Genomic DNA, 22,405 nt, shown 5'->3' on the forward strand with positions numbered 1-22,405 from the left:
GGATCTCTCTTACTGGACCTTATGTCACTGATGGGCCCCGCATTGGGCGCCAATTGTGGAAAGTGAGTCCATATTACTATCGATGCCCGGGCTGCTGGTGCAAGTCGCCTCTCAGTTCCCATTCTGAATAGTTACCAAATAAAGAGACGGGCGCTGGAAGCAGGAAACACAAGAACAGGATTTATTACTCATGAGGAGAGCCTGTCATTTCGGACACGAAACACAGTGTCTTTCGGGAGGTGCTCTGACAAGTTCTCAGAGGCATCGCCTTTTATACCTTACAAAACATTCCTTATTGCAACAACGGCATTGTGAAACAAGAAAACGACATCCCCCTAATCCTCGTGTCAATCCCACCCCACATGTATCCACAATAGAAGCCCTTGACCTGCTGATAAGAGGAGGGGGTAATCAAACAGCTGAGTGTTCCGCCGATTCTTGGGATATGTGCGCCTGATCGTAGCCCAGGGGGTGGGGAGGCCAGAATCAATAGTGGGTCCTTTGAGGAGGAGCGATTTCCTACAATAGGGGGCAGTAAACAGTGTCTCCCGGCTTAGGTGATGGCCTCGGACATGTGTGGATAGTCCATCGCGGAGGGAGGGTTTACTAACAGAGGGGTTATTCATGAAAGGAAAGGAGGTGTTGGTCAGGCGCGGCCGTGACTCCCAAGGACAGGGTCTTGCAGAAGAAGGAGGTTTATGACTTGTCCATGTGAGGGAGGAGGGGAGAGCCAGGGTGCGCACAGGGACAGAGTCGCACAGAGAGAGAGAGGTCTTATGACTCGCACATGAGGGAACGGGGGCAGTCAGATACAGCTGGGGGGGGGTTATGTCAGCTGAAGCGAGGGATGCTTCTTCAAGAGAAAATGGGGGACTTTGCGTGGGTCAAGCAGGAGGGTTGTTTTTCATAGCAGGGTCGCGCAGAGGGAGAGGGTTTCATGGTCTATGTATGTGAGAAGGGGGGGGGGGATTCAAATACGCGCAGGAGGGAAGCCGGGGATTCCGATGAGCGGGCAAAAGGCCATGGTGCCTAAAAAAATGGCTATCAGGTACATGTGGGCACGGGCTTTTACTGGCGGAGTGGTGTGGTTAACGTACAGGGAAGGGAATGGGAAAGGGCAAATGAACGCTGCTTATGTACATCAATTTCGTTATTTTCCACACATGGATTGCCTTTATCCTTCTTAAAAATTGATACAATAATCTAATGGAAACCATCCCTGGGTGGACTGCAGATTACTGCATTTTGGCGCACATTAGTCACAAGTGGTGCCCACAATATCAAACTGTTGTTAATTAGATGAACTGGTACCCCATCATTACCTAGAGCCTTGCCTTTAGGACATTTGTTTTTTTGCTGCCACCACCACGGAAAGCTCAAAATTTAAATCAAAAGCTATGTAAACAGAGGATCTCCCCACAAGGTTAGAGGGTAAACATGAATACACCAGGGTGAAATACATCACCAATTGTCTTTGGGGAAATCACCAAATCGGGCAAAATGGGACAAATCTGTAATAAAATGAAAAATTAACCACCTGCCAGAAATACTCTGTGTGGTAGCCACTTAGAAAAAGACCCTCAAGAATCTTCTCCGATTTATATTTTCCTTTCCTTGAGAACCTTCGTGTAGGCTGCTATATAATAAGGGATAGCCTCCACATCCCTTAGGGCTGATTTTAACCCATCCATAAGTTGACGATGGACGAATGAGCAGTTGCTATAAAAGCATCTGACAACTCGTTCCTTAGCGGGATCCACGGGGTGGTCCGAAGGTTTTTAATTGGCCCACATGAGGCAGCAAAGGCACTGATGACTGGCGTGTGATGCTACAATCTGAACAGGACAAAGTAGAGTCATTATTATTTGAAAGTAGATTAGCTAAATTCGCAGTTCTATCAATATGTTTCATATCATTACAATTCCTTTCTTTTTCCAGTTACCAAAGAATTTGGAATGTCTGGTATAGCCGTAGGATGGCCACACCAACTTTAAACAAATCAAAAGAAAAATTATAATCTCTATGGGGCTTATTTATGGGAAACTAACGCTGTGCCACAAGGTATTTTGCTGCTTCACGTTGCGTTAGTTTCCAGACACAGAGATGCAACATATTTACAGCAACATGTCGCCTCTCTGTGCCTTTCCCTGCCCTGGCACACAAACTGCTGCCATGCGCCGGCACCCTTGCATCATGCCCATGCATCATGGTGCAAGGGTGCCTGCATCGTGGGGCACCTTCCTGCACAAAAACATCACTTGAGGTGATTTCCTCTTCCAATGTGTGCTGTAGAATGCAGCACGCATTGAAAGAGGAAAAAACTAGGAGAATTGAAAACATTTCTTATCATTGCGTCTCACTTCGCAACCCCTAGGGGTGGCGTAGCATCCCGACGCATTTCCAGATTTATGAATGCTCGTAAATTCATCAGTGGACATGGGTGTTGCATGGTAACACCAACCTGTTGCGTGAAATGGGGTGAGATTTATGAGCACATGTAAAGCCACGCAGGGTGGCTTTATGTGTGATTGTAAATTTCACGCAGCAGGTTGTGCCATTGGTGCGTCATGCAACGCGATGCATCAACAGTGCAAGGGGCTCATAAATAAGTCCCTATGTGTTTTCTTGCTAATCTGAAATATGATTAAAAAGATCCTCTGTAAACAAAATAAAATCAATAGTGCTGTGGCCCCCTTTCCTCTTGAAAGTAGGCTTCTGAACGACTGAATCAGGACACATATCTAAGGCCTGCGCTGGGGCACAAACTGCTGCCTAGCGCCAACACAGGCACCCTTGCACCATGGATTGTTTTAGTGCAGGAAGGCATGATTTGGTATGCCTACCTGCATGTATGGTTTGTAACTGTATGGTAGGGTAAAGCGTGTCATTGTATATTATGGCATGGCCTGTCATTGTAGAGCATGGTATGGTAATTCTTGTTACACTGTACATATTAAACTACAGGAATCGCAATAAAAACAGCAAAACAAGCAAAAAGTGCTTTACAATGTTATTTTCATGGTACAATGTTCTACCAACTCATAATAGTGCAAAAATAAACCAGTTTAAAACACTGCCTGTTTTTTGATTTAATGATTTTAATAATGCCCAAGACTTCCTGTAAATCATGAGCCCCGTACCAAAAAAGCACTTTGTTCCAAACTAAACAAGTTATTACCTGACAGCAATTGGGCAAAGCCATTGATGTATTTTAAAATCATTGTTAAAAGTGTTGCTAAAACCTGGTGGTTTGCTGGTGTAGATATGTTTTATCAAAGAGTAGAAGGGAAGAGGATGAAGAGTGAAACAAAACAAACACGAAGGCAGAAAACGAGTGGTGAAAGCAACAGCACAGACCAAAACCAGGATCTAGAGAACCTAAAAACATATACACTTTTACGAAGTGCCGCAAACAGAAGGAAAATAAAGGGTTGAGACAGAAAGGGGAAGCTGTAGAAGGACACTCCCCAAAAAAGGAAGCAGTATTTGGTCCATGCTCTAGAGATAGACGAAACACATGAACAGAAAGTGAAGCCAGCACACGCTAACCGAACATGAGCTAGCCAATATGGCTGACAATGAAGTCAATGAATTGTGAGCTATGGGCGGGCTTCAAACAAACAAAATGTCCTGAAAGTGACAGCACATGCGCCGTTTCAGGCGAAACTTAAAAAAGAATAAAAGGTACAATGTCGTCTTCCACTTGATCTATGATGAAGGCTGTCTTTTTAAGGAAGCAATTCATTTTTATCACAAATTACGAAAATAGCTCAGAGCTTCATATTGATTGAACTGCCACAAGCCTAAAGTCGAAAGTACAACACTATATGTTTGACTTTAAAAGTAAAGTGTTTAGATCTGGAGCTAGGCAAGACCCTTTGATATTACTAAAATTATATGTATAATATACTTACTCGAAGGGGTTTACTTTCAGTCCTCTTCCTTCATAAGTCTGTTATCGTCATTCACATTTTCCTCCCCCCCCACTACTGCGAATATACAGTATAGTGGCTCAGTCGACATAATTTATTGGCCGACCTCAGTGTGAGTGACCGCATTAGTCCTGTTCGTATGCAGCACATACACACACAAGAAGTTCTGTGATGTTTTTGGCAATGTGTGATTTTTAAGACAAAAAATTGTTTTACTTTTAGTCAATGTTTGTATACATATTTTTTATTTTTATTTACACGGGCCAGGCAGTTTTCCCAACAATAACATTTTGTAAAACCCATAACAAAACAAGTATTATTTACAAACCCAAAAGGCTAGCAGGCACCGCCAGAATAATTGGATTTTTATATGCTTGTTTTTCATGTTACCATACCCCTAACAAAACTGAAGGTATAAAGAAAAAGCTCCTATACCTTTATTGAAAGTTAAGTATGCATGTTGGGTAACATAGCGACCTGGATTTCGGGTGCATAGAAGAGGACCCTTTCTCATTACTACTTAGGGCTCCTTACAAAGATGTCCGGAACTAAGAGATTGGGATACTCGGTCAAAGATACGGATCCCATTTGGTATCTTCACCCCTAATAACAGCCATCATGAGTTAAAGTTCACAGAATGGCCTGCGTCCTGGTAATAGTTAATCTTTTACCATGGACATGTTCCACTTACTCTGAGCTTGTGCAAAATGGTCTCAGACCTGTATGTGGTTTTATCAGCTCCAAAATTGCACCCAGTAAAATCGCATGGCCCGCTTATTAATTTTGAGTGCAGGAATACCTGGTCTCTTTGAATTGACATAGAGCTCCAGCTGGTTCATAATGAGGGTCTTCGTGTTTGAGAAGTTTGGTTAAACGACAGGTGTAAACTGAAACCGCTTGGCCCTTTCGTTTCTAATGGTGGACCCCAACTGGACTTTGATTAAAAAACCTTGTTGGGTATTCTTCCTCATATCCACGCCTTTCGCCAATTCATTTTAATTCCAACTGATCCAGAATAAAACAGTTATTTATTTAAATGACGAAAAATGAAGAGAGAGAGTTTACTTGATGGCCCCTTGCACCTCATCACATCTGCCTGTCAACTGTTGTGTAAAATGCTGCACTTTTGCTTGGAGGATTTTTGTTGATAATTGCCAATGGTCTGTTTTTGTAGTATATTTAACCTTTCGGGCACATTGTTGAGGTAACTTGTAAAAGATCCCAAACACAGTCACTTTTCTGTCTTTTTAGACGTAGTAACGATCATAGTAAGAATGTAATTCAGCGACATGACCTAAACCTTACAGACAGTAAAATTAAGTTGTCACAAATTAGCTAATTTCAATGCAGTTTGAAGAAGGCCCATTATATGCAGTCACTTAAAAGAAAAGCCTAAATGCCACTTTCCAGCATGAGCTCAACAAATAAAGGGAGTTCCCTTGAGTTACTGCTTGCTTGATTTGGACTGGTCAGTCTATTAACTAATAGGTGACCCTCACACATTCAATCGCTCAACATTTTCTTGGAACCAACAAAAAGAGCACTTACAGTCTAAAGAAACTATGTACTACGTAGCCGGTAAGTTTGTATGTCGTATATCAAAATATATTTTTTATTTAAAAACAAATTATAAAAAACATTTCAGTTAAAAACATGCACATATATATTCCTTATGCCAGTTGTTATTTGCATCAGTGTACTGTTGATTTTAAAGCACTCTGTCAACACTTAAGTTCATTGTCTCATGGCAGGAATTTTAGTAAACAATACATTCAAACGCATTTTAAAATGATTTTTCTTAAACAAATCAAGTCGACGCGTTTCGGTGGATCTCTGCTGTGCGCACCACCTTCTTCAGGACAATATTTAAACAGTTCTTTTGAGTTGTCTTTATACAGCTCAAATCATAAACCTCCTCATGAATTGAGGCGCTGATGCCCAGTGGATTTACAATGCTGATAGGGAAGATGATCAACGTAAGTTCTTTTCCTAATTAAATTCTTTACGTCCTCATGAAGGTTTGAATAAGTTCTTAGGTATACGAGAAGGCACCAGTGTTTAAAAGTGGTTAGCCGCTTTGAGTAAGGTTGTTGCTTTCCTCACTTCTAGGATTACGCTGGGGATTCCTTCAATCTTCTCCCTTAAAGCGTGTTCTGATGCCTTTCTGTCTTTCGTCTCTCATGGGATACCATGAGAGACGAAAGACAGAAAGGCATTCATGAGGAGGTGTATGATTTGAGCTGTATAAAGACAACTCAAAAGAACTGTTTAAATATTGTCCTGAAGAAGGTGGTGCGCACAGCAGAGATCCACCGAAACGCGCCAACTTGATTTGTTTAAGAAAAATCATTTTAAAATGTGTGTTTGAATGTATTGTTTACTAAAATTCCTGCCATGAGACAATGAACTTAAGTGTTGACAGAGTGCTTTAAAATCAACAGTACACTGATGCAAAAACCAACTGGCATAAGGAATATATATGTGCATGTTTTTAACTGAAATGTTTTTTATAATTTGTTTTTAAATAAAAAATATATTTTGATATACGACACACAAACTTACCGGCTACGTAGTACATAGTTTCTTTAGACTGTAAGTGCTCTTTTTGTTGGTTCCAAGAAAATGTTGAGCGATTGAATGTGTGTGGGTCACCTATTAGTTAATGGACTGACCAGTCCAAATCAAGCAAGCAGTAACTCGAGGGAACTCCCTTTATTTGTTGAGCTTTACTTACCCTGTTCCCTTGACGTATAAGGGTTACTCTCCTCATATTGACACTTTGCAGCATGCTCATTAATGGGCAATGCCACTTTCTGGCCAGTAAATTAAAATACTACTTTCCATTGCACCCAGTATTACGCACTGCCTCTCTAAAACATGTCAGGCAATACCTCTTTCACAGAGCTCATCATGTAGCCTTACCCACCATCCTTTCACCCTCCCTCATCTCAGTTGCTGTTCTCCAGGCACTAGACCTTGACTCTGTCATGCCTTCCCATGGAAAGAATACAGAATGTTCCCGTGCTAGCGTTGTGCTCTCTCTAGCACCTGGTCATAAGCTTCCGATCACCCTGCTCTAGAGTGGCAACATTCCTTGTTGCAGACTTATCTAAGCGGTGATCCACCCCTGGAGACAGATCTCTTCCTAGCCCTATTTTGGTTGTTTTTGTTTTAAGCATCTCCCTGTACACAAGGGAGGTACAAAAGGGCCATTCTCCTACAATACCTCTTGGAGAATATGGAGCCAGACACGCTGAGCAGGATATTCCCATCCATGACAAATTACCCTATGGATGGGTCTGTTTCAGGAAATTTGTCCCGAATTCTGAGTTGGTCTACTGGGTTTCTTGGCTAGGGAGGGATCTGCTTGTTTTAAGGATAGATGCCTGCAGGAGGGCAATCATGGTGCCTCCAGCTTTGCCAAAGAGGTGTTAGCGTTGGTGTTCTTTGTCAGGAGTTTGCAAGGGGTCCAGAGCGGCTACTTCTTTTTGCCCCTGTGCTGGCTACCTCTTCCTTATATCATCCAACTATTTGGCTTCTGATCAGATATTCTTTGTGTTTGAGCTTAATTCCAGAGATAGTTTTGGCCATCCAGCGATCACATCTGTTACATGTGTTCCAAGAGCAGTACCAAGAGTTTACAAGAGAGTTTAGGCATTAAAAGAGGAAGGAGCACTCCACAAGCTGCCCGACAGTGGGTTTTTGGACCCTGTGCCAAGCTTTCGGCTGGGTGTGCTCAACACCTGGATTGGTTTGGCATCTCTGCACTCACAGTTACCAGCCACATGGAGCACAAAGGGCAGCACAGGACTGTAGAATTCAGCTCAGCACAAAAGGATGTCAAACTTTTGTTTATTCTTCATTTGTCAAAGGAAATGCCATGAGGTCCATAAGGGAGGCATCGGCTGAGCCTATAACCAGCCTTCTGCAACATGGTGAATTATCCATAGCAGGCTCCCAGTCCAAGATGTAGTGCAGTCTTTTCTTGTGAGGCCAGTTCCTATTAAATCATATAGAATAGTTGCAAAGCATTTGTTCCATGTTGTTTTATCTCCGTATGCACCCCTTTGCTATTATTTGTTTTATAAACTGTTTTTTTCCTACTAGCAGTTTGGCTTTTTGCATAGATTATACTTCTGAATATAATGTTTGCTTTTTTCTCCTCCCTGATATCAGGGGGAGACTGGTGCCTTGCTGATCAATTCAGCGAGTAGCTTTGTCTCCAGTCAAGAGATACAAGACTGCCAATGTGGGTATTATGTTTTTGACCCTTTGTGATTTTTCACTTTAAACCCATTATCTAGACACCTACATCTTCAATGTATTCTGTGCAAGGTGGCAACTGGAAGGAGTGAATCTTTCTTTATGCAATTAAGAAGGGGACTTAACATACATCCGCGGGAAGTCCTTTAGATCTCTATTTTACACACTACAATAGACACTAAAGTTCCTTTTCTAAATGGTGCTCTGGTAAACCCTTGGATCTATTGTCCTGTGATCTGCTGTTTCCTTGAATTCCTAAGAAATATTTTTCTACTGGGGCTGACAGTCTCTTCCGTGCACTGTCAGTTGCTGCTTTCAAGGCTTTCTACTCGTCTTTGAGTGATTAGGTCTGGTGGTTGAGCTTTCTCCTGGACTTGTATGGATTTTTGCGTTATCCCACTGAAGGGTCAGTTCCACTTCTCCGTATTGATATCTTCCTCTTGTCATCACTGGCCTTTAACCACTTTGATGCTGATGACGAGCTCAGCTCATCATGAGGCTTACCTGCCGTGTGCTGATGACGAGCTGAGCTCGTCATGTAACGCGGTAATTTTTTTAAATGCAGCACACAGCGGGAAAAGCCGCCGCAGCGATGCGGTTAATCAAATCCTTTTAAGCCTTTGTGAGGTGTCCCTGTTAGGATGCTGTCTGCTAAGGAGCGTTCTTGGTTGCCATCACATGGTTTATAGGTTGGGGAGATTAGGCATTTTCTGTCCTCTGATCCTAACCTCTGTTTTCTTCTGGACGGTGTATTTTTACATCTCGCTCCTGAATTTCTAACCCAAGTTTCCCCTCAGAAAACTGCCCTGCCTTATTTCTGGCCTGCCTTCACATCTGAAGATGACTGAGTCTTAAATTTTTTGAATATGTCAAAGGTTGTGCAGGTATACCTTTCCCGAACCTTGGAGTTTCATTGTTCTCTTTTCATGACACAGTGGCCAGTCGTTGAGGTCATAAGCTTTCCCCCCTCTATCATTAGCCGATGGATACACACTACCTTCGCTATAAGGTGTCACCTGGTTGGAGTCCCTCTGCCATCTCAGGTACTAGGATGCTCCAATAGCAGCATGGCTGCCTCTGGAGCAGTGGCACATGGGATCTCCATTATGGTTGTCTGTCGGGCGGCTAATTGGGCTTCCTCTGTTCTTTCATTAATCTCAATATATGAGCTGAAGCACCGATCCTACAGGCTGATGTATGAACCATAGGTCGGCACAAAAGCAGATGCTTATTATAAACGGAGTTAAGCATGAATGGTACATGTAATGTGTGGTAAACAGAGGAATTGGTAATTGAGACCAGAGCATTAACAAAGGAAGGGGAAAAGGTTAGATAGATCTTCTAAGACTTGGAGAGGACTAGATAAAGGTTTGATGCGTCTTATTAAGAAAAACCAGAGAGTCGAGAGAATATACTTTCTTTTATCACTGTACACGTATGTCCATTTACTGTTCATTTTACACCAGCACTATAACATAATTTGCATTCAAGTCGACCATATCAACAATAACTAGCTGCTTCTATATAAAATCTGTGTAACATTTCCTAAGTACAAACCAGCTGGCTCCATCCATATTCAAACACCGTTCCCTACCCCGAGAACACCACTGCAAGCGGTGTACAACTGCAATCATACCACAGCACTGTGGGTTCCCAGCGAGAGAGAAATAAAACACAAGTACATGCCCCACCCTCAGGTAGGTGCAATGAATTAAAATGTGCAACTCCTATAATCTAGGCAGTAAAAATGATGAGACATACCATACAAAACGTATTATATTAATGCACTGGTAACAGTTAGCACAGTTTGGGTTCTGACAATTACATACAAGTGAACTATGAAGACACTCCCTACCCTTTTACCCACACTCTTGCTTTCTCCCTTGTCACAGTCTTTCCGTCTTTCACTTCCTCCTTTTCCCCTTGTGGGGTTTTCTCTCTATTGCTCTGGATTAAAATCAAATGACGAAATTTAGTGCAGATTGGTCCGACCTGCAACCACCGGCTCAAATTAAGTACTGGCCCAGGTAGTCCGTTGACTCAAGAGCATGTTAGTTTTATTTTTAGATGACTTTAGTCAAATGAGACATGTCCATGGCTCAATGTCTTTTTCAGTGCTTAATTTGTAAAAGAATAAGTACCGGGCCCAAAGTTTTGCTCGGAAGCCCGTGGTCAATGCCATCGGTAGCAGGAGTGCTGAAGACCCAAGGATGTGCAGTCTTGATGCGTCCACCACAAGACCAGTTCTTACTTTCCGGTGCTCGGCACTGGCACTTAATTGTCAACAACACACATACCACAGTCTGCCACATAGTAGCACTGCTCATCTAATTTAGAGATGAGCACAACAACGGTTGTTTATGAATACAATATACATTAAAAACTGCGAACACCTACCTCCCCAACCATTCCTTTAGTCTTGGGGACCGTGAATAATCTGAACTGTCGCACTTACAGGTGAAAGAGTTGTTTTGGTACCGTCATTGACAGCAATGGCGGCACTGTTCTGGCCAGGGTCCTGGCACATATTATTTCTTTTACAAATTAATCACTGACCTGGGCCATGAATTTGATCCACTCGTTGGATGACGCTTGCAACTTCACTCCTGTATAAAAGGAGGGGAATGGAAGAAATGCTAAGATATTCATTGCTGACATCAGTATTCTTGCCCACAGCACGACCAAAGTTCCAGCTGTATTCTATGAAATCAGTACCCAGGTTTCCAAAAATACATATTAGGAAAAACAAAAGACAAAAAAAAACAGTTGAAAAAATCTTCTCATCATGGTTGCGGGTCGTGTGTGGAGAAGTCGACAAGTGACTGGAAGTTTAGAAAAGATTGTACTTTACAACAACAGCAAAAAAAGGCACGCGAACGATGCTTCCACTATGGAGTATACATTTCAGTTCATACGAAATGTGCATCTCATTTCGTATTTTCTTTATTCTAAGTACTTAAGTAGACTCTGCTAATGAGGAATTATAGTCCCTCCAAAAAATAATCCCCGCAGGTTCAAGTTCATGATTAGGATTAAAAAAGGTCTACTACATAAACATCAACAATAAAAAAAAATCGCCTGCAATAATGTTAACATGCAATTAGAACCAAAAGATCTATTCATGAACAAAAGAAAAAAACAACTTTATCGACTGCAGGATATTACCCCGTTCTAATGCCAGTCCCAGCACATCACGGTGCACGTTCGTAAGTTTTATACTTCTTTTGATGGAGGCACATCAGTCGATAGGTATTAAGTACATGCTTACATTATTGCAGTAGATTTATTTTATTGTAAATATGTATCTTGTCATAATTAAGACTGTGGACCCCTAAGACTGACAATAAGCGGACAGACATTCAACCAGTTCACTTCTCCGCCTCACACTGAATCTTAGCTCGTCGATTCCTGGTCCATGTTGAATATAAGGTAACAGGTCTCCAAGTGGTCTGAGCCCATTCTGTGTTCAAACTGAGGTTGGAGGTCTTCTGGCGTCAAGCCGCTCTGGAACTGGCAGGCGAGTTCTTCATACAGGGTTTGTCCAACGTCACCTTGAAGGAAACCAAGAGACATAAAAAAAATCTTTAGGAACCCAACATCTTTTATATGCAAGACGGAGTAACAATGGACAGCATATTTTCAAAATACATACAGCGAATGCAACTGCCACACATGTCGATGACTCTACACATAGAAATATGTATCCTGTGAACACAAGATGCATTCCATCCATGCACTCCTTTTCAAACTTTCATAAATTTGCGTGCAAATCTTTCTTAGATGTTTGATGATTCATTTATTTGTCAAAACATATCATTGTATTCATGATTACTCAACATATTCCATGTCTCAGAAACATTTTTTCACGTTGTTAGTGTTGCCCAATGCATTTCAAGCGTAACGCCCTTCCTCAGGGGACTTCATAAACTCTAGAAACATTAATCATAAGTCACAATCAGTATCCAAATTAACTCTGTATGGAAACACGCTTTTAAATCAACATGTTACAATGGTGATACCCCACATGTTGTAGTGAAACTAATAAGGTTGGTGAAAACAATCTTAAGTGTATTTTATAAAAAATAGGGTGCTTGTGTTACGCTGGTGTAAAGACAAAAATAGAGACCCAATGACTGGGTACTGACCTTAATGCATGGAATTTTTCATTCACGATGTTTAGCTGCAACAAGGTAAATGAAATCTGGTTGAGAATACATTCCGTGACACGAATGTCTCGTTTCTATGTCTACACAGTAATGCCTAGGAGGCACAATCACCGTGACCTCACAAAGCCTCACCCTAAGGATATTGATTGCATGGGTGTTGGTGTCTACTACAGAGAATGGAATCTGAACCCCTTATGACATAGACTCCTGGACATTGCCATAACCTAGGATAATAAATACAATGATGGAGTCTCAGTTGGGCAAGAGTCTGAATGTATAAATTGTCTTCCATATAGTCTTTTTTGAAAAAGTTACATTCAAAGCAGTTGCCCTGGAAATTGATGCCTAGGGGACTGCCGTCTCGGATTTTATTTCTGAGTCTTGTATAGCATGTAATGCAACCTTTCAACTCCTTTGCTTGTTTTTAGAGTTTTTTTTTTTTTAATAATGTCCCGCTTATTATGTTTACTAATTTTATTGTTCGGCATATGTGCCCTTTATCCCCGACAGTAGCCATACATAACAGATAATTTTAAAAATTACATAATTCCATGTTGTTAGTACAAGGTATTTTAGACTCGTCAGTGAAAGTTTTAATGCACCTTTCAAGTTAGCTGATAGCACAAGTTACTTTAGTATTGATTCTGTTATACCAGTGTATTCTAGTGGGTTTTAGTTTGACATTTGCTGAAATTATTTTTACCTTGATACTGTTTTTAGCTCTGTTGCCTACTGTTATTTAACATTTGCTGCTAGCCTATTGCACTTAATGCACTGTTCACTTTTTGCGATTGAATATTTGCTGCTAGTCTATTGCACTGTTCACTTTTTTTGATGATATTATAAGTCAACTTAGCATTGATTTGGCAATACAACAGATATAGAGAATCTGTAAAATGTTCTTTTTGCTGCTAGCACATTGTACTTTAGCTTCAGCCCTGTTAGCACATTGCACTTTATTTGGGACCTTGTGGATTGTTATCGAGCTATGAAAATATCGACAGCACTATAATCCCTAACTGGAAAATGTTAATCAATGATGGACAATTTTTCTTTTATCTATGCACTGTATACCCATGTGTTCAATTAGTCACTGTGTCTGTATTGTATTTGATTTCTTTCTTTTTTGTAATGGTTTTAATTAATCAACAAATAAAATAATTCTCCTAAAAAAAAAAAACTCCTTTGTTGCTTCATCCAATTATCTCGAATTCGTACTACAGTTGTGAGGAGTCGCTGGTTTCTAATATTCATTGTTAAGCTAAAAAAGGACTTTGCTATTCTGATTGATCAAGGCTGCCTTGGGAACATTAAAGGCATCTGCAAGGTTTGGTGGACAGCAGTGATGACAACATGGCAGTCTATTTGGGGGAAGGGCAGGGCAGTCCTGCCTCATCAGGTCAGTGTTCAAATGGCTCTCTCCACACAAAGGTTTCAAGTTAATTTTTGAACAGAAGCCACTGTTTTCTTAATCCCACTAAACACTCATGACATTTTAAATGCACAGTATTCACCATTGCAATCTGTAGAACAGTCTTCCCAAAAATCGATGAGCGTGGTTCCAGACCTACTGAAGAGCACTTGGAAAGACACAATCATGCAGCAACTTGAGCCTAGACTGATTCAAACCCCAACTTTCACCCAATGCTAACTCACTCCAGTTTATCCTGGACACCAATCTCACCCTCAAGGTACACATCACGAAGAAAACTAAGACAGCTGGGTGCCAGTTCCACCTATTACAGAAAATGAAACCATTCAGAACTTCTTCACACATCCTGCCTCCTAGCCCCCGCTCTGGCCGCCCCTTGCAGACATGCTACATGTAGTATCCCACCATATCAGGTGCCTTAAGAAATATAACCACAACACCTTACCCTGATGGAACTCCACTGGCTTCCCTTGACGGCTCGCACCAGTTTTAAAACCAGCTGCACCATCTAAAGAAGCATTTTCAATGCAACAGGTCTCGCATTTGCAAGAATTTAAGCTATTGGTATTATGTGTTTTTTTTGTCAATTATCTCTTAATTAATTTTGAAGATAGCAGAATATGCAAAAATACAAAACACAACTTGTAGGGGAAAAAGACCCCAATGCGATTTATCGGCCGCATCGCACAGTAAGCTAATAGATCTTGTACAGTTTAAAAACAAGAAAGCGGCACCCAGCACATATTGTCAGTGGCTAATTGGCCTATTCCCCCTCGACCCCCCACTCTCTCTCCCCAACAATAGAACATGAAAAGGAAACATAAACTAAAGTGTAACAGTCGAAAAAAAAAACATTTTAATAGATCTCCACAGGGATTATTATATCAGAAGGTCAGAAGAAGGTACCACGGGTGTGGGCACCGAGGTTTTACCACCCCCACTCGAAGGGGTTAGTGAGTGTACTAGATGTGAAAAAGGTGAAGGGAACGCAGTCTTGGACCATATGCAAACAGGGGAAGCCCCTCAGAGAGATATTCCACCAGTGGCCCCCAGATGTAGTCAAACCCTTTACGGGAGTCCTCCACAATGTCCGCCATTCGTTCCATCGCCAATGCCCGCTGTGCCATTGTGTGAGGGAAGGGGCTTCTGTTTTTTTCCAAACTGCGGCTACTGCCATCTCGGCCACCCCAAGGCAGAGCCACATCACCGAGAGGTCCTTATGGGTTTATTGCTTTAACTTGGTGTCTCTGTGCCCCAATAATGTGTGTTCTAGAGCTTTTGAAATTGGATATCCCAGAATCTCTTTGATTTGGGCGAGGAGCTCCTTCCAAAATGGCTTAATGTGCCGGCAGTCCCACCAGATGTGTCTAAAGTTTCCCATTTGCCCACAACCCCTCCAGCACTTGTCTGAGGTATTAGGGAAGATGGTATGTAGCCATTGTAGAGGTACTAATCGTACACAATTTTGTAGTGTGCCTCTCTGAGGTGCATAGATCGATTGAACTCAGGGATGTCTTTGTAGAGTGAGGCCCATTGCATTTTCCTTGGTGGGGTATCCAGTGGTGTGTCCCATTGGAGTTGATGCCGCGGGGTGTAAATGGAGACCGCCGAGCGGAGACGCGAGTAAACAAAGGAGATGGTGCCCTTTGATGAGGCTCCCAGCTGCGCAAAGGTTTCTATTGGAAGCAGCTGCCGTGTAGCTGCCAGCCAGTGTTTAAGCTGCAGGTAGCGGAATTCTTCGGACCGCTGGAGTTTGAATTCCGCAGCACACTCCAGAAAGAGAGCAATCTCCCCTTTTCAAAAAGATTGGAAAACATAAGGCAGCCCCCCTCCCACCAAGCATCAAAGTGGCCTTCACGCATTGCCGGGGGAACTCCGTGTTGGCGTGTATGGGGAGGGAAAGGAGGTAAGGAAGGTGGACCTGTTAACTTCGTCCCATACGCTCAAGGTGGTCACCGTGGGTGTGCTTATATAAGCGTTTCGCAGGCGATATTGTTTGTTTTTCCACAGAAGGTCCCAAATAGTTCTCCCTGTGGTTTGTCGTTCTATGTGGAGCCAATGTTTGTCGGACTCTCGCAGGGACCACTCAGTAATCACCCACAATAGGGCCGCCCTTTAGTAGCCCTGGAAGTCTTCTAGAGCCAATCCCCCCTCCTCTCTCGACCTGGTTAGCATGCGATTGGAAATCCGAGCCCACTTCCCCTGCCAGATGAATTTCATGGCCATTGATCTCATTGTGGAAAAGAGTGTCCTATCTACGAGGATCGGAAGGCCCTGGAAGAGGTATAATAGCCGTGGTAGGATATTCATTTTTACAGCGTTGACGCGCCCTATCCAAGTGAGGTAGGCAGTCCTCTATCTAGCAAAGTCCACCTGGAGTTGCTGCAACAGTGGGGGGAAGTTTGCCCCATACAGATGTTCCAATTTGGGAGTGAGCTTTATACCTAGGTAGGTGATCTCTTTCTGCCCTCTGCGGAAGAGGGACGCAGCTTTTATCGCCTGCATAGTCGCTTTGGGTACGGTGAGGTTCAGGAGGTAAGACTTCGATAGATTGACCTTAAACCCCGAGGCGTTCTTGTATAGGACCAGATCTGACTGGATCACCGGGAAGGAAGTTTGGAGGCTCGTGGCCGGGAGGAGCACATCGTCGGCAAAGAGGGCAATCTTGTGCTCATCTGTAACGAATGGGACCCCTCTTATGTCCGGGTTGGAGCAGATGCGCTCCGCAAACGGTTCGATACTTAGCACAAATAAAAGGTGGCATAGGGGGCAGCCTTGACGTGTGCCTCAAGTGAGAGCAGAAGGCACTGAGGCTGTCACGTTCACCAGAACAATGCAGAGTGCGGGTTCGGAAGGCCCAGTCCACCCGGTCCAGCACGAGAAGGATCGTGGGAATTCCTTTCCGTTGTGCTTTTTCAATCAGGTGGACTATTCTTCGCAAATTATCATGGGTTTGTCTTCCCTTGATAAAGCCCACTTGGTCGACCTGGACTAGGAATAGCATGATGTGGTCCAGGCGAGTTGTCAGTATCTTAGAATAGAGTTTTGAGGAGCGCAATCGGCCTATATGAGGTGCATTGGGCGGGGTTTTTCCCCGGTTTGGGGAGGACGGTGATTAGGGCTTCTCCCATGGAGGGAGTGTCTTGTTGGGTGAAAGCAATGTAGTTAAAAAGTGTCACTAGACGGGGCACAAGGTCTGGCGCGAAGGTACAATAGAAGTGGGCAATCAGTCCATCCAGCCTGGTGCCTTTTGGAGCTTGAGTGAGTCGATCACTTTCTGGACCTCCTCAGCGGAGATGGGGCTGTTTAGCCCTTCATTGGTAGAGGCGGGTACCTGAGGTAGGGTAAGACCTTCGAGGTATTGGTCTTGTGCTTGCAGATTGGGTTGATCCGCCGTGTATAACTCGCGATAGAATGCTCCAAAGGCGTTGGCTTCATCAGCTTCACTCTGGTGTGGGCCCCCCCCTCCATCGTCTACCCTTTGAATATAGTTCTTCTCTTGCCTGAGCTGCAATTGGCGCGCTAGGAGTGCCCCTACTTTGTTGCCCCCCTCGTATCTGCGTGCTTGTAGGTGCAGGAGTGTCTTTTCGGCCCAGTTTGTGTATATTGCTTGAAGTTTCCCCTTGACTTGGGTCACCTTGCGTAGTGTTTGTACCGAAGGGGAGGTTCAACATAGAGTAGTTCGCTCTCTAGGAGGAGGCGCTCTCTCGCGCGTTGTTACTTGCAGCGTCTAGTTCTATACACTTCCCCCTGATGACTGCCTTGAAGGTGTCCCAATTGTTGGCTAGTGAGGTATGGGCTGGGTCGTTGAGTTCGAAATAATTTGCGATTGCCTGTCGGAGCTCGTCTCGGAGGAGTCTATCTCTAGTCAGATAATTGGGGACGTACCATCTGGAGTATTTGGAACGGGGAGCAGGCCAGTCCAAGGGGGCATAGTCCGAGAGGCATATCGGCTGAAACTGTGTTCCCAATACCATTGAGAGGAGGGATTGGCTCAGAAAGACGTGGTCGATGCGAGAATATGTCCTGTGGAAGGAGTAGTCAAGTGTCGTGGGATGTGCGGCCCTCCAGGCGTCTATTAGACCCAGACCCTGTAGCGTCGCCTGAAGCGATTGGCTGAAGACTTTCTCTGTCGTCCTCTGGCTATATGTGGTATCTAAATACAGGTCCAGATTAAATTAAAATCTCCCAGTAGTATTATATTGCCACTGGCGAAGTCTCCCAGGGTCAATAGAAAAGCTTTAAGGAAGTCATGCAGGCCGGAGTTGGGCACATAGTGTTGCACAGGTGTAGCACCTGCCCCGTACCTCCCCCTTGACCATCACATATCTCCCTTCCTAATCAGTGAGAGTGGCCTGGTGTCAGAATGGGATAGAGGAATGAAAGAGGAGCACCACCCCATTGTGCTTAGTATGTGCCGAGGAGCGAAAGATTTGGGGGAGTGCCCTATGTTTCAAGAGATGTTCGTCTTTGCGGGGAAGATGTGTCTCCTGGATAGCGGCAATTGTGACCTGGTGGTCCCAGAGGAATTTCCAGATCCGTTGTTGCTTGTTGGAGGAGTTCAGCCCCTTAACATTCCACGATAAGCAAGTGAAACCTGTCATTTGACATCGGTACCTGGACGGCTAGGCTCACTTCTCTCCTCTCCCCCCACCCGGACGGTATGCTCCCTCCCCGTTACCTTAGTTCCAAAGTGTGGATAGTAGCTAGAAAAAAAGACTGACACCAAAAGGCAGAAAAAAAAAAATAGAAAAAGATGAACCGAGTTCAATGCAGTTCAACATCTTGCTCTTGAAGATCCTTGGTCATAGGGGAGGACCTTGTTGCGAGCAGCAACTGGGTTGGACAAATATACATCGCCATGGCCCATGGAATGTCTTGTGAGTATGGTGAGTATAGTAATGAGTGGCAGTCAGTAGGTTGACAGATTATTGCATACAATGGACTGTGGTATGTTGACGAGCCTCTTTCCGCTGATTTACCAGCAATTGACTCTCCCCATGTAATATGCACTATCCCCTCTGAACAAGACCATCTGGAGTTATATTCTTACTGGCAAAGCGCGGAGATACCCCTTTGGGGGTCTATTCAAGCGCTATACAAGAATATAAAATAAAATAAATAAAATAAGTGCCGGATCCAACCTGACTGAGTGCCATCAAAAATTAGATCTGTCAACCCACAGGAGTTTTGCCAGACCTTCGCTGTTGAAGCCAGGGATCTCCTCCTTTCTTCTTTGGTCCCTACCTCCCCTCCGGACGTCTTTCTGGCGTCTCGTTTTTTGAGGCAGGCACCTCGATGCCCAGGATAGCTGCTGCCTCATCCAAGGAAGTACAGTGGCAGTTTTTGTTGTCCCAGGTGAAGGCCAGGCCAAAAGGTTAAGTCCAGCGATATCGCACCTACCAGTCTCTCAGGGTCGCCGTGTTTGGCCCGAAATTGTTGGTGTCTGGTTAACGTGGCTTGGGCCACATCTTGGTAGAGTGAACATTTCGCACTTTGGAAGGTGACTTCATCCATAGTCCATGCCTGCTGGAGGATCCTTTCTTTGGTCTTGAAGGAGCTAAATTTCACTAACACGTCACAGGGTTTTCTGGTGTCTCCTGGACTTTGGGGTCCCACTCTGGACCCGCTTGAGGCATACCTCCTGTTCCGAGTCCCCCAATATCGTTTAGAAGAGCCCCACCATGAAAGCCTCCGGGTCAGGTCCCTCGCAACCTTCCTCCAGGCCTCTCACGCGGATGTTCTCCCGCCGGGAGCGATTTTCTAAGTCTTCCCAGCGGAGCAACGTGGTCTGTAGCTGCGCACAGAGTTCTTCAGACTAGGTCTCCAGCGGTCGCATGCGTTCTTCCAGGTCTTGGTGTTTGGCTTGTAGGTGGAGGGTGCGGGCTCGGACGGAATCCACATCCGCCTGTAGGGCCACCAGTTGATCCCCCATTTCCGACTTAAATGCATCAAGGGAGGCCCGATGTCTGATTTGATGTCATCACGCAGCTCCTGCTTGATCTCTCTAAGTGTGGCCAACAGTTTCTCTCTGGAGATTGCCAAGGTGCCTTGGGGGGTTTTGGGATCGACCCTCTATGTCCCCGTGGGTGCTGGGGGGAAGAAGTTGTAGACCCTGGGCGCCTGGGATTTATTGGGTGGCATAGGGACCCTCCTCGCTGTCTACGAAGGGCCTTTGTGTACCCGATGGGGCCGTTGGGGACCCGGAGCTGTGGTGAAGTACTAGTCGTCAGTGACATGGGTTCGGCAAGGTGGCGCCCAGGAGTTCCAATGAGCTGAAGGCTCAGGGAACCAGCTGTCTCTATACGGGGCCTGCGTCTACAAGTCCAACTTGTTGTGCGTGGATGGGCTCGGGCCCCTTTTCAGGTGTAGTGACAGGCCTTAGCAATATGGTCAATCTCAGGGTCAACTGCCGCTGTAGATCACTCCAGGTCGCAAAAGAGCGCAGGTAATGTGTAACTCTGGGTAACCCCTCTCAATTTGGCGCAGCCGAAGTCATCGGTCATAGGAAGTCTCACGTGATAGGAGCTTGCCGGTCCTGCTCCAGCTGCCTCTTCTCAGCTGCCTGTTGGTCACTCCATCCGGAAAAATGGCAAGTCACTGCTGTCGAGGCCCCCACTGGTGCTACACCGTCACTACTAAGAAAAGCTGGGTCCGGCTCAGTGACTCATTATGGTATAGATTCTTGCAGGGACTATTCCGCCTTTTTTAGGTCAGGCAGGGCTGAGCGTGGAAACAGGCAGTTCGGCTAGAGAAGCGGAAGGGCAAGCCCCCCCACTCCTTACCAGCTAAGACCGGGATCTTCCCTGCTGCAGTCTCATTAGGCGACCCCCCCGTGGAAGGGTTCAGTCTGCTGGCATTAAGCTTTAAGAGTCCCGGCGGCCGCCATCTTCGGGACAGGCACTCGAGCCGTTGCGGGAATGCCCTATGCGGGAGGGCCCCCAGTCGCCCCACTGGATCCACAGTCACCGCCTCTGGGGGGGATCTCCCCTGCTCGATCGAGGGGATGCCGCCTCTCAGAAGGTGCGTGCGTATACGCGATTGCTTCAGGGCGGTAGCGGTCTCCGCTGGTTTGCTGCTGGTCTTTTATTAATATGTAGGGAACGAGGGCAGCCCCCTACCCCCATCTGCTCACCAGACTCTGCTCCCCGCTCTCTGTGCTCCGGCCGACGGCAGCGACTCGCGTCGTCAAGAGATCTTCCCGCTCTTCAACATTGCAGCTGCCAATATGTCTCACCCGAGCTTGGGGTTGGCCGCGCCGCTGCGTCCCGGAGTGTCCCGAGGGTGTCTTCTGACATTTGCTCGCCATCCCTCAGGAAGGAGCGAGAGTGCCAAAATCAGGTTATTTAGGGCGCTTGGACCCACTGATGCACTTGGGCCTAGCGAGGAGCTGTTTGGATTCTCGTCCGATCATCCATGACGGTTAGCCACACCCCATCTATTTATGTGTTTTTAAAAGTAACACACATATAAAAGGCATTGTTATTTATAATGGCAATAGCTCAAACTCTCGCAATTGCGATACACATTAATGGGGAGTGCACCCCTTTAGACGCTGCTCACAAAGGGGCACGGCCAACATTAAAGTGAAAGCGCGGTATGGGACGCTTTCACCCAAAAAGAAAAAATAAATAAAGAAAGGTTCTGTTGCGCGGTCGCTAATGTGAAAGCGGACCATGCCGTAAATTAAATAAATAAATATGTGCGCCTGTAATAGTTAAATTGACCGCGCTGTAATAAATAAATAAGCTTGGCTGCTATAGTTAAAGCAGACCACACTGTAAATTGAAAAATTAAATTACTATTAAAAATATAAAATCAGGCGGCATGCTGCCTTTTAGGGAAAGCATGTCATGAGTGGAATAATGTTAGATCATTAAAGAAAATAGGGCTAACAACTTCAATTAAGCAGACAGTAACAACACAAGTAACAAGCTTTTGCATAGCTAACAGGCCCCGCCTTTGAGACATTCTAAGTGTTTAGCCATGTTGCACATTATCCTGGGTGCCGCCAGGGATTGAAGCGCTGTCAGGGTTATCGGCATCCCGTTTTGCATCGTGTGCAGTAGCTCATTGGTGAATATTGCGATCGGATTTTGCCGACTGCCATTAGGGCAAAATGGAGAAAGTAATGCAATAAACATATGACACAGCTGTTTATAAAACGATTCTGGTTTGTAATATTATTCTAGCGCAGACAAATTCAGATACATGCGAACCTTTGTGAAAAGACAAATGAAACAGATTTTCCAACATTTATGCTGTTTGTTTAATAAGGAACAGAACAAACATTTGAGAGATGATGAGGGGCAAATTAAAAAGGTCAAAGACAAAATCTGTGTGATCGTAGTTACACCCCGCCGAGTGCCCCAGTGTTACATGTGCGACACATTCAGCCTACAACGGAAAATGCCTCTCTGGCACACGCTTTAGTACTTGGGCGAAACATGGGTACGGAGAAGCACCCACTCCTGGCTGCTGTTCGTGGAGAAAGGGCACTGTAGAGGAGAGGCTACAACGTGCCCTGGCATGGATTGTGCCCTAGCGGCTATGTTATCAGAACCCCGTTTACCAGTTGTAACAAACTGTGTGATCCTGCACGAGGTACTGTC

At 44.7% G+C, this 22,405-nt stretch overlaps 1 protein-coding gene across 1 annotated transcript in view; it reads right to left on the reverse strand.

The window, feature by feature from the left end:
* Positions 1-9,598: 9,598 nt before the first annotated feature.
* LOC147689019 (uncharacterized) overlaps positions 9,599-22,405 on the reverse strand; it is a 120,651-nt gene continuing 107,844 nt past the window's right edge. Inside the window, exon 4 of the mRNA XM_086941903.1 lies at positions 9,599-11,746. Within this exon, the coding sequence (XP_086798029.1) occupies positions 11,589-11,746 (158 nt within the window). The 3' untranslated portion in view covers positions 9,599-11,588. The remainder of the gene's footprint in view (positions 11,747-22,405) is intronic.

This window comes from Lissotriton vulgaris, chromosome 10 (assembly GCF_964263255.1).
Source record: "Lissotriton vulgaris chromosome 10, aLisVul1.2, whole genome shotgun sequence".
NCBI lineage: Eukaryota > Metazoa > Chordata > Amphibia > Caudata > Salamandridae > Lissotriton > Lissotriton vulgaris.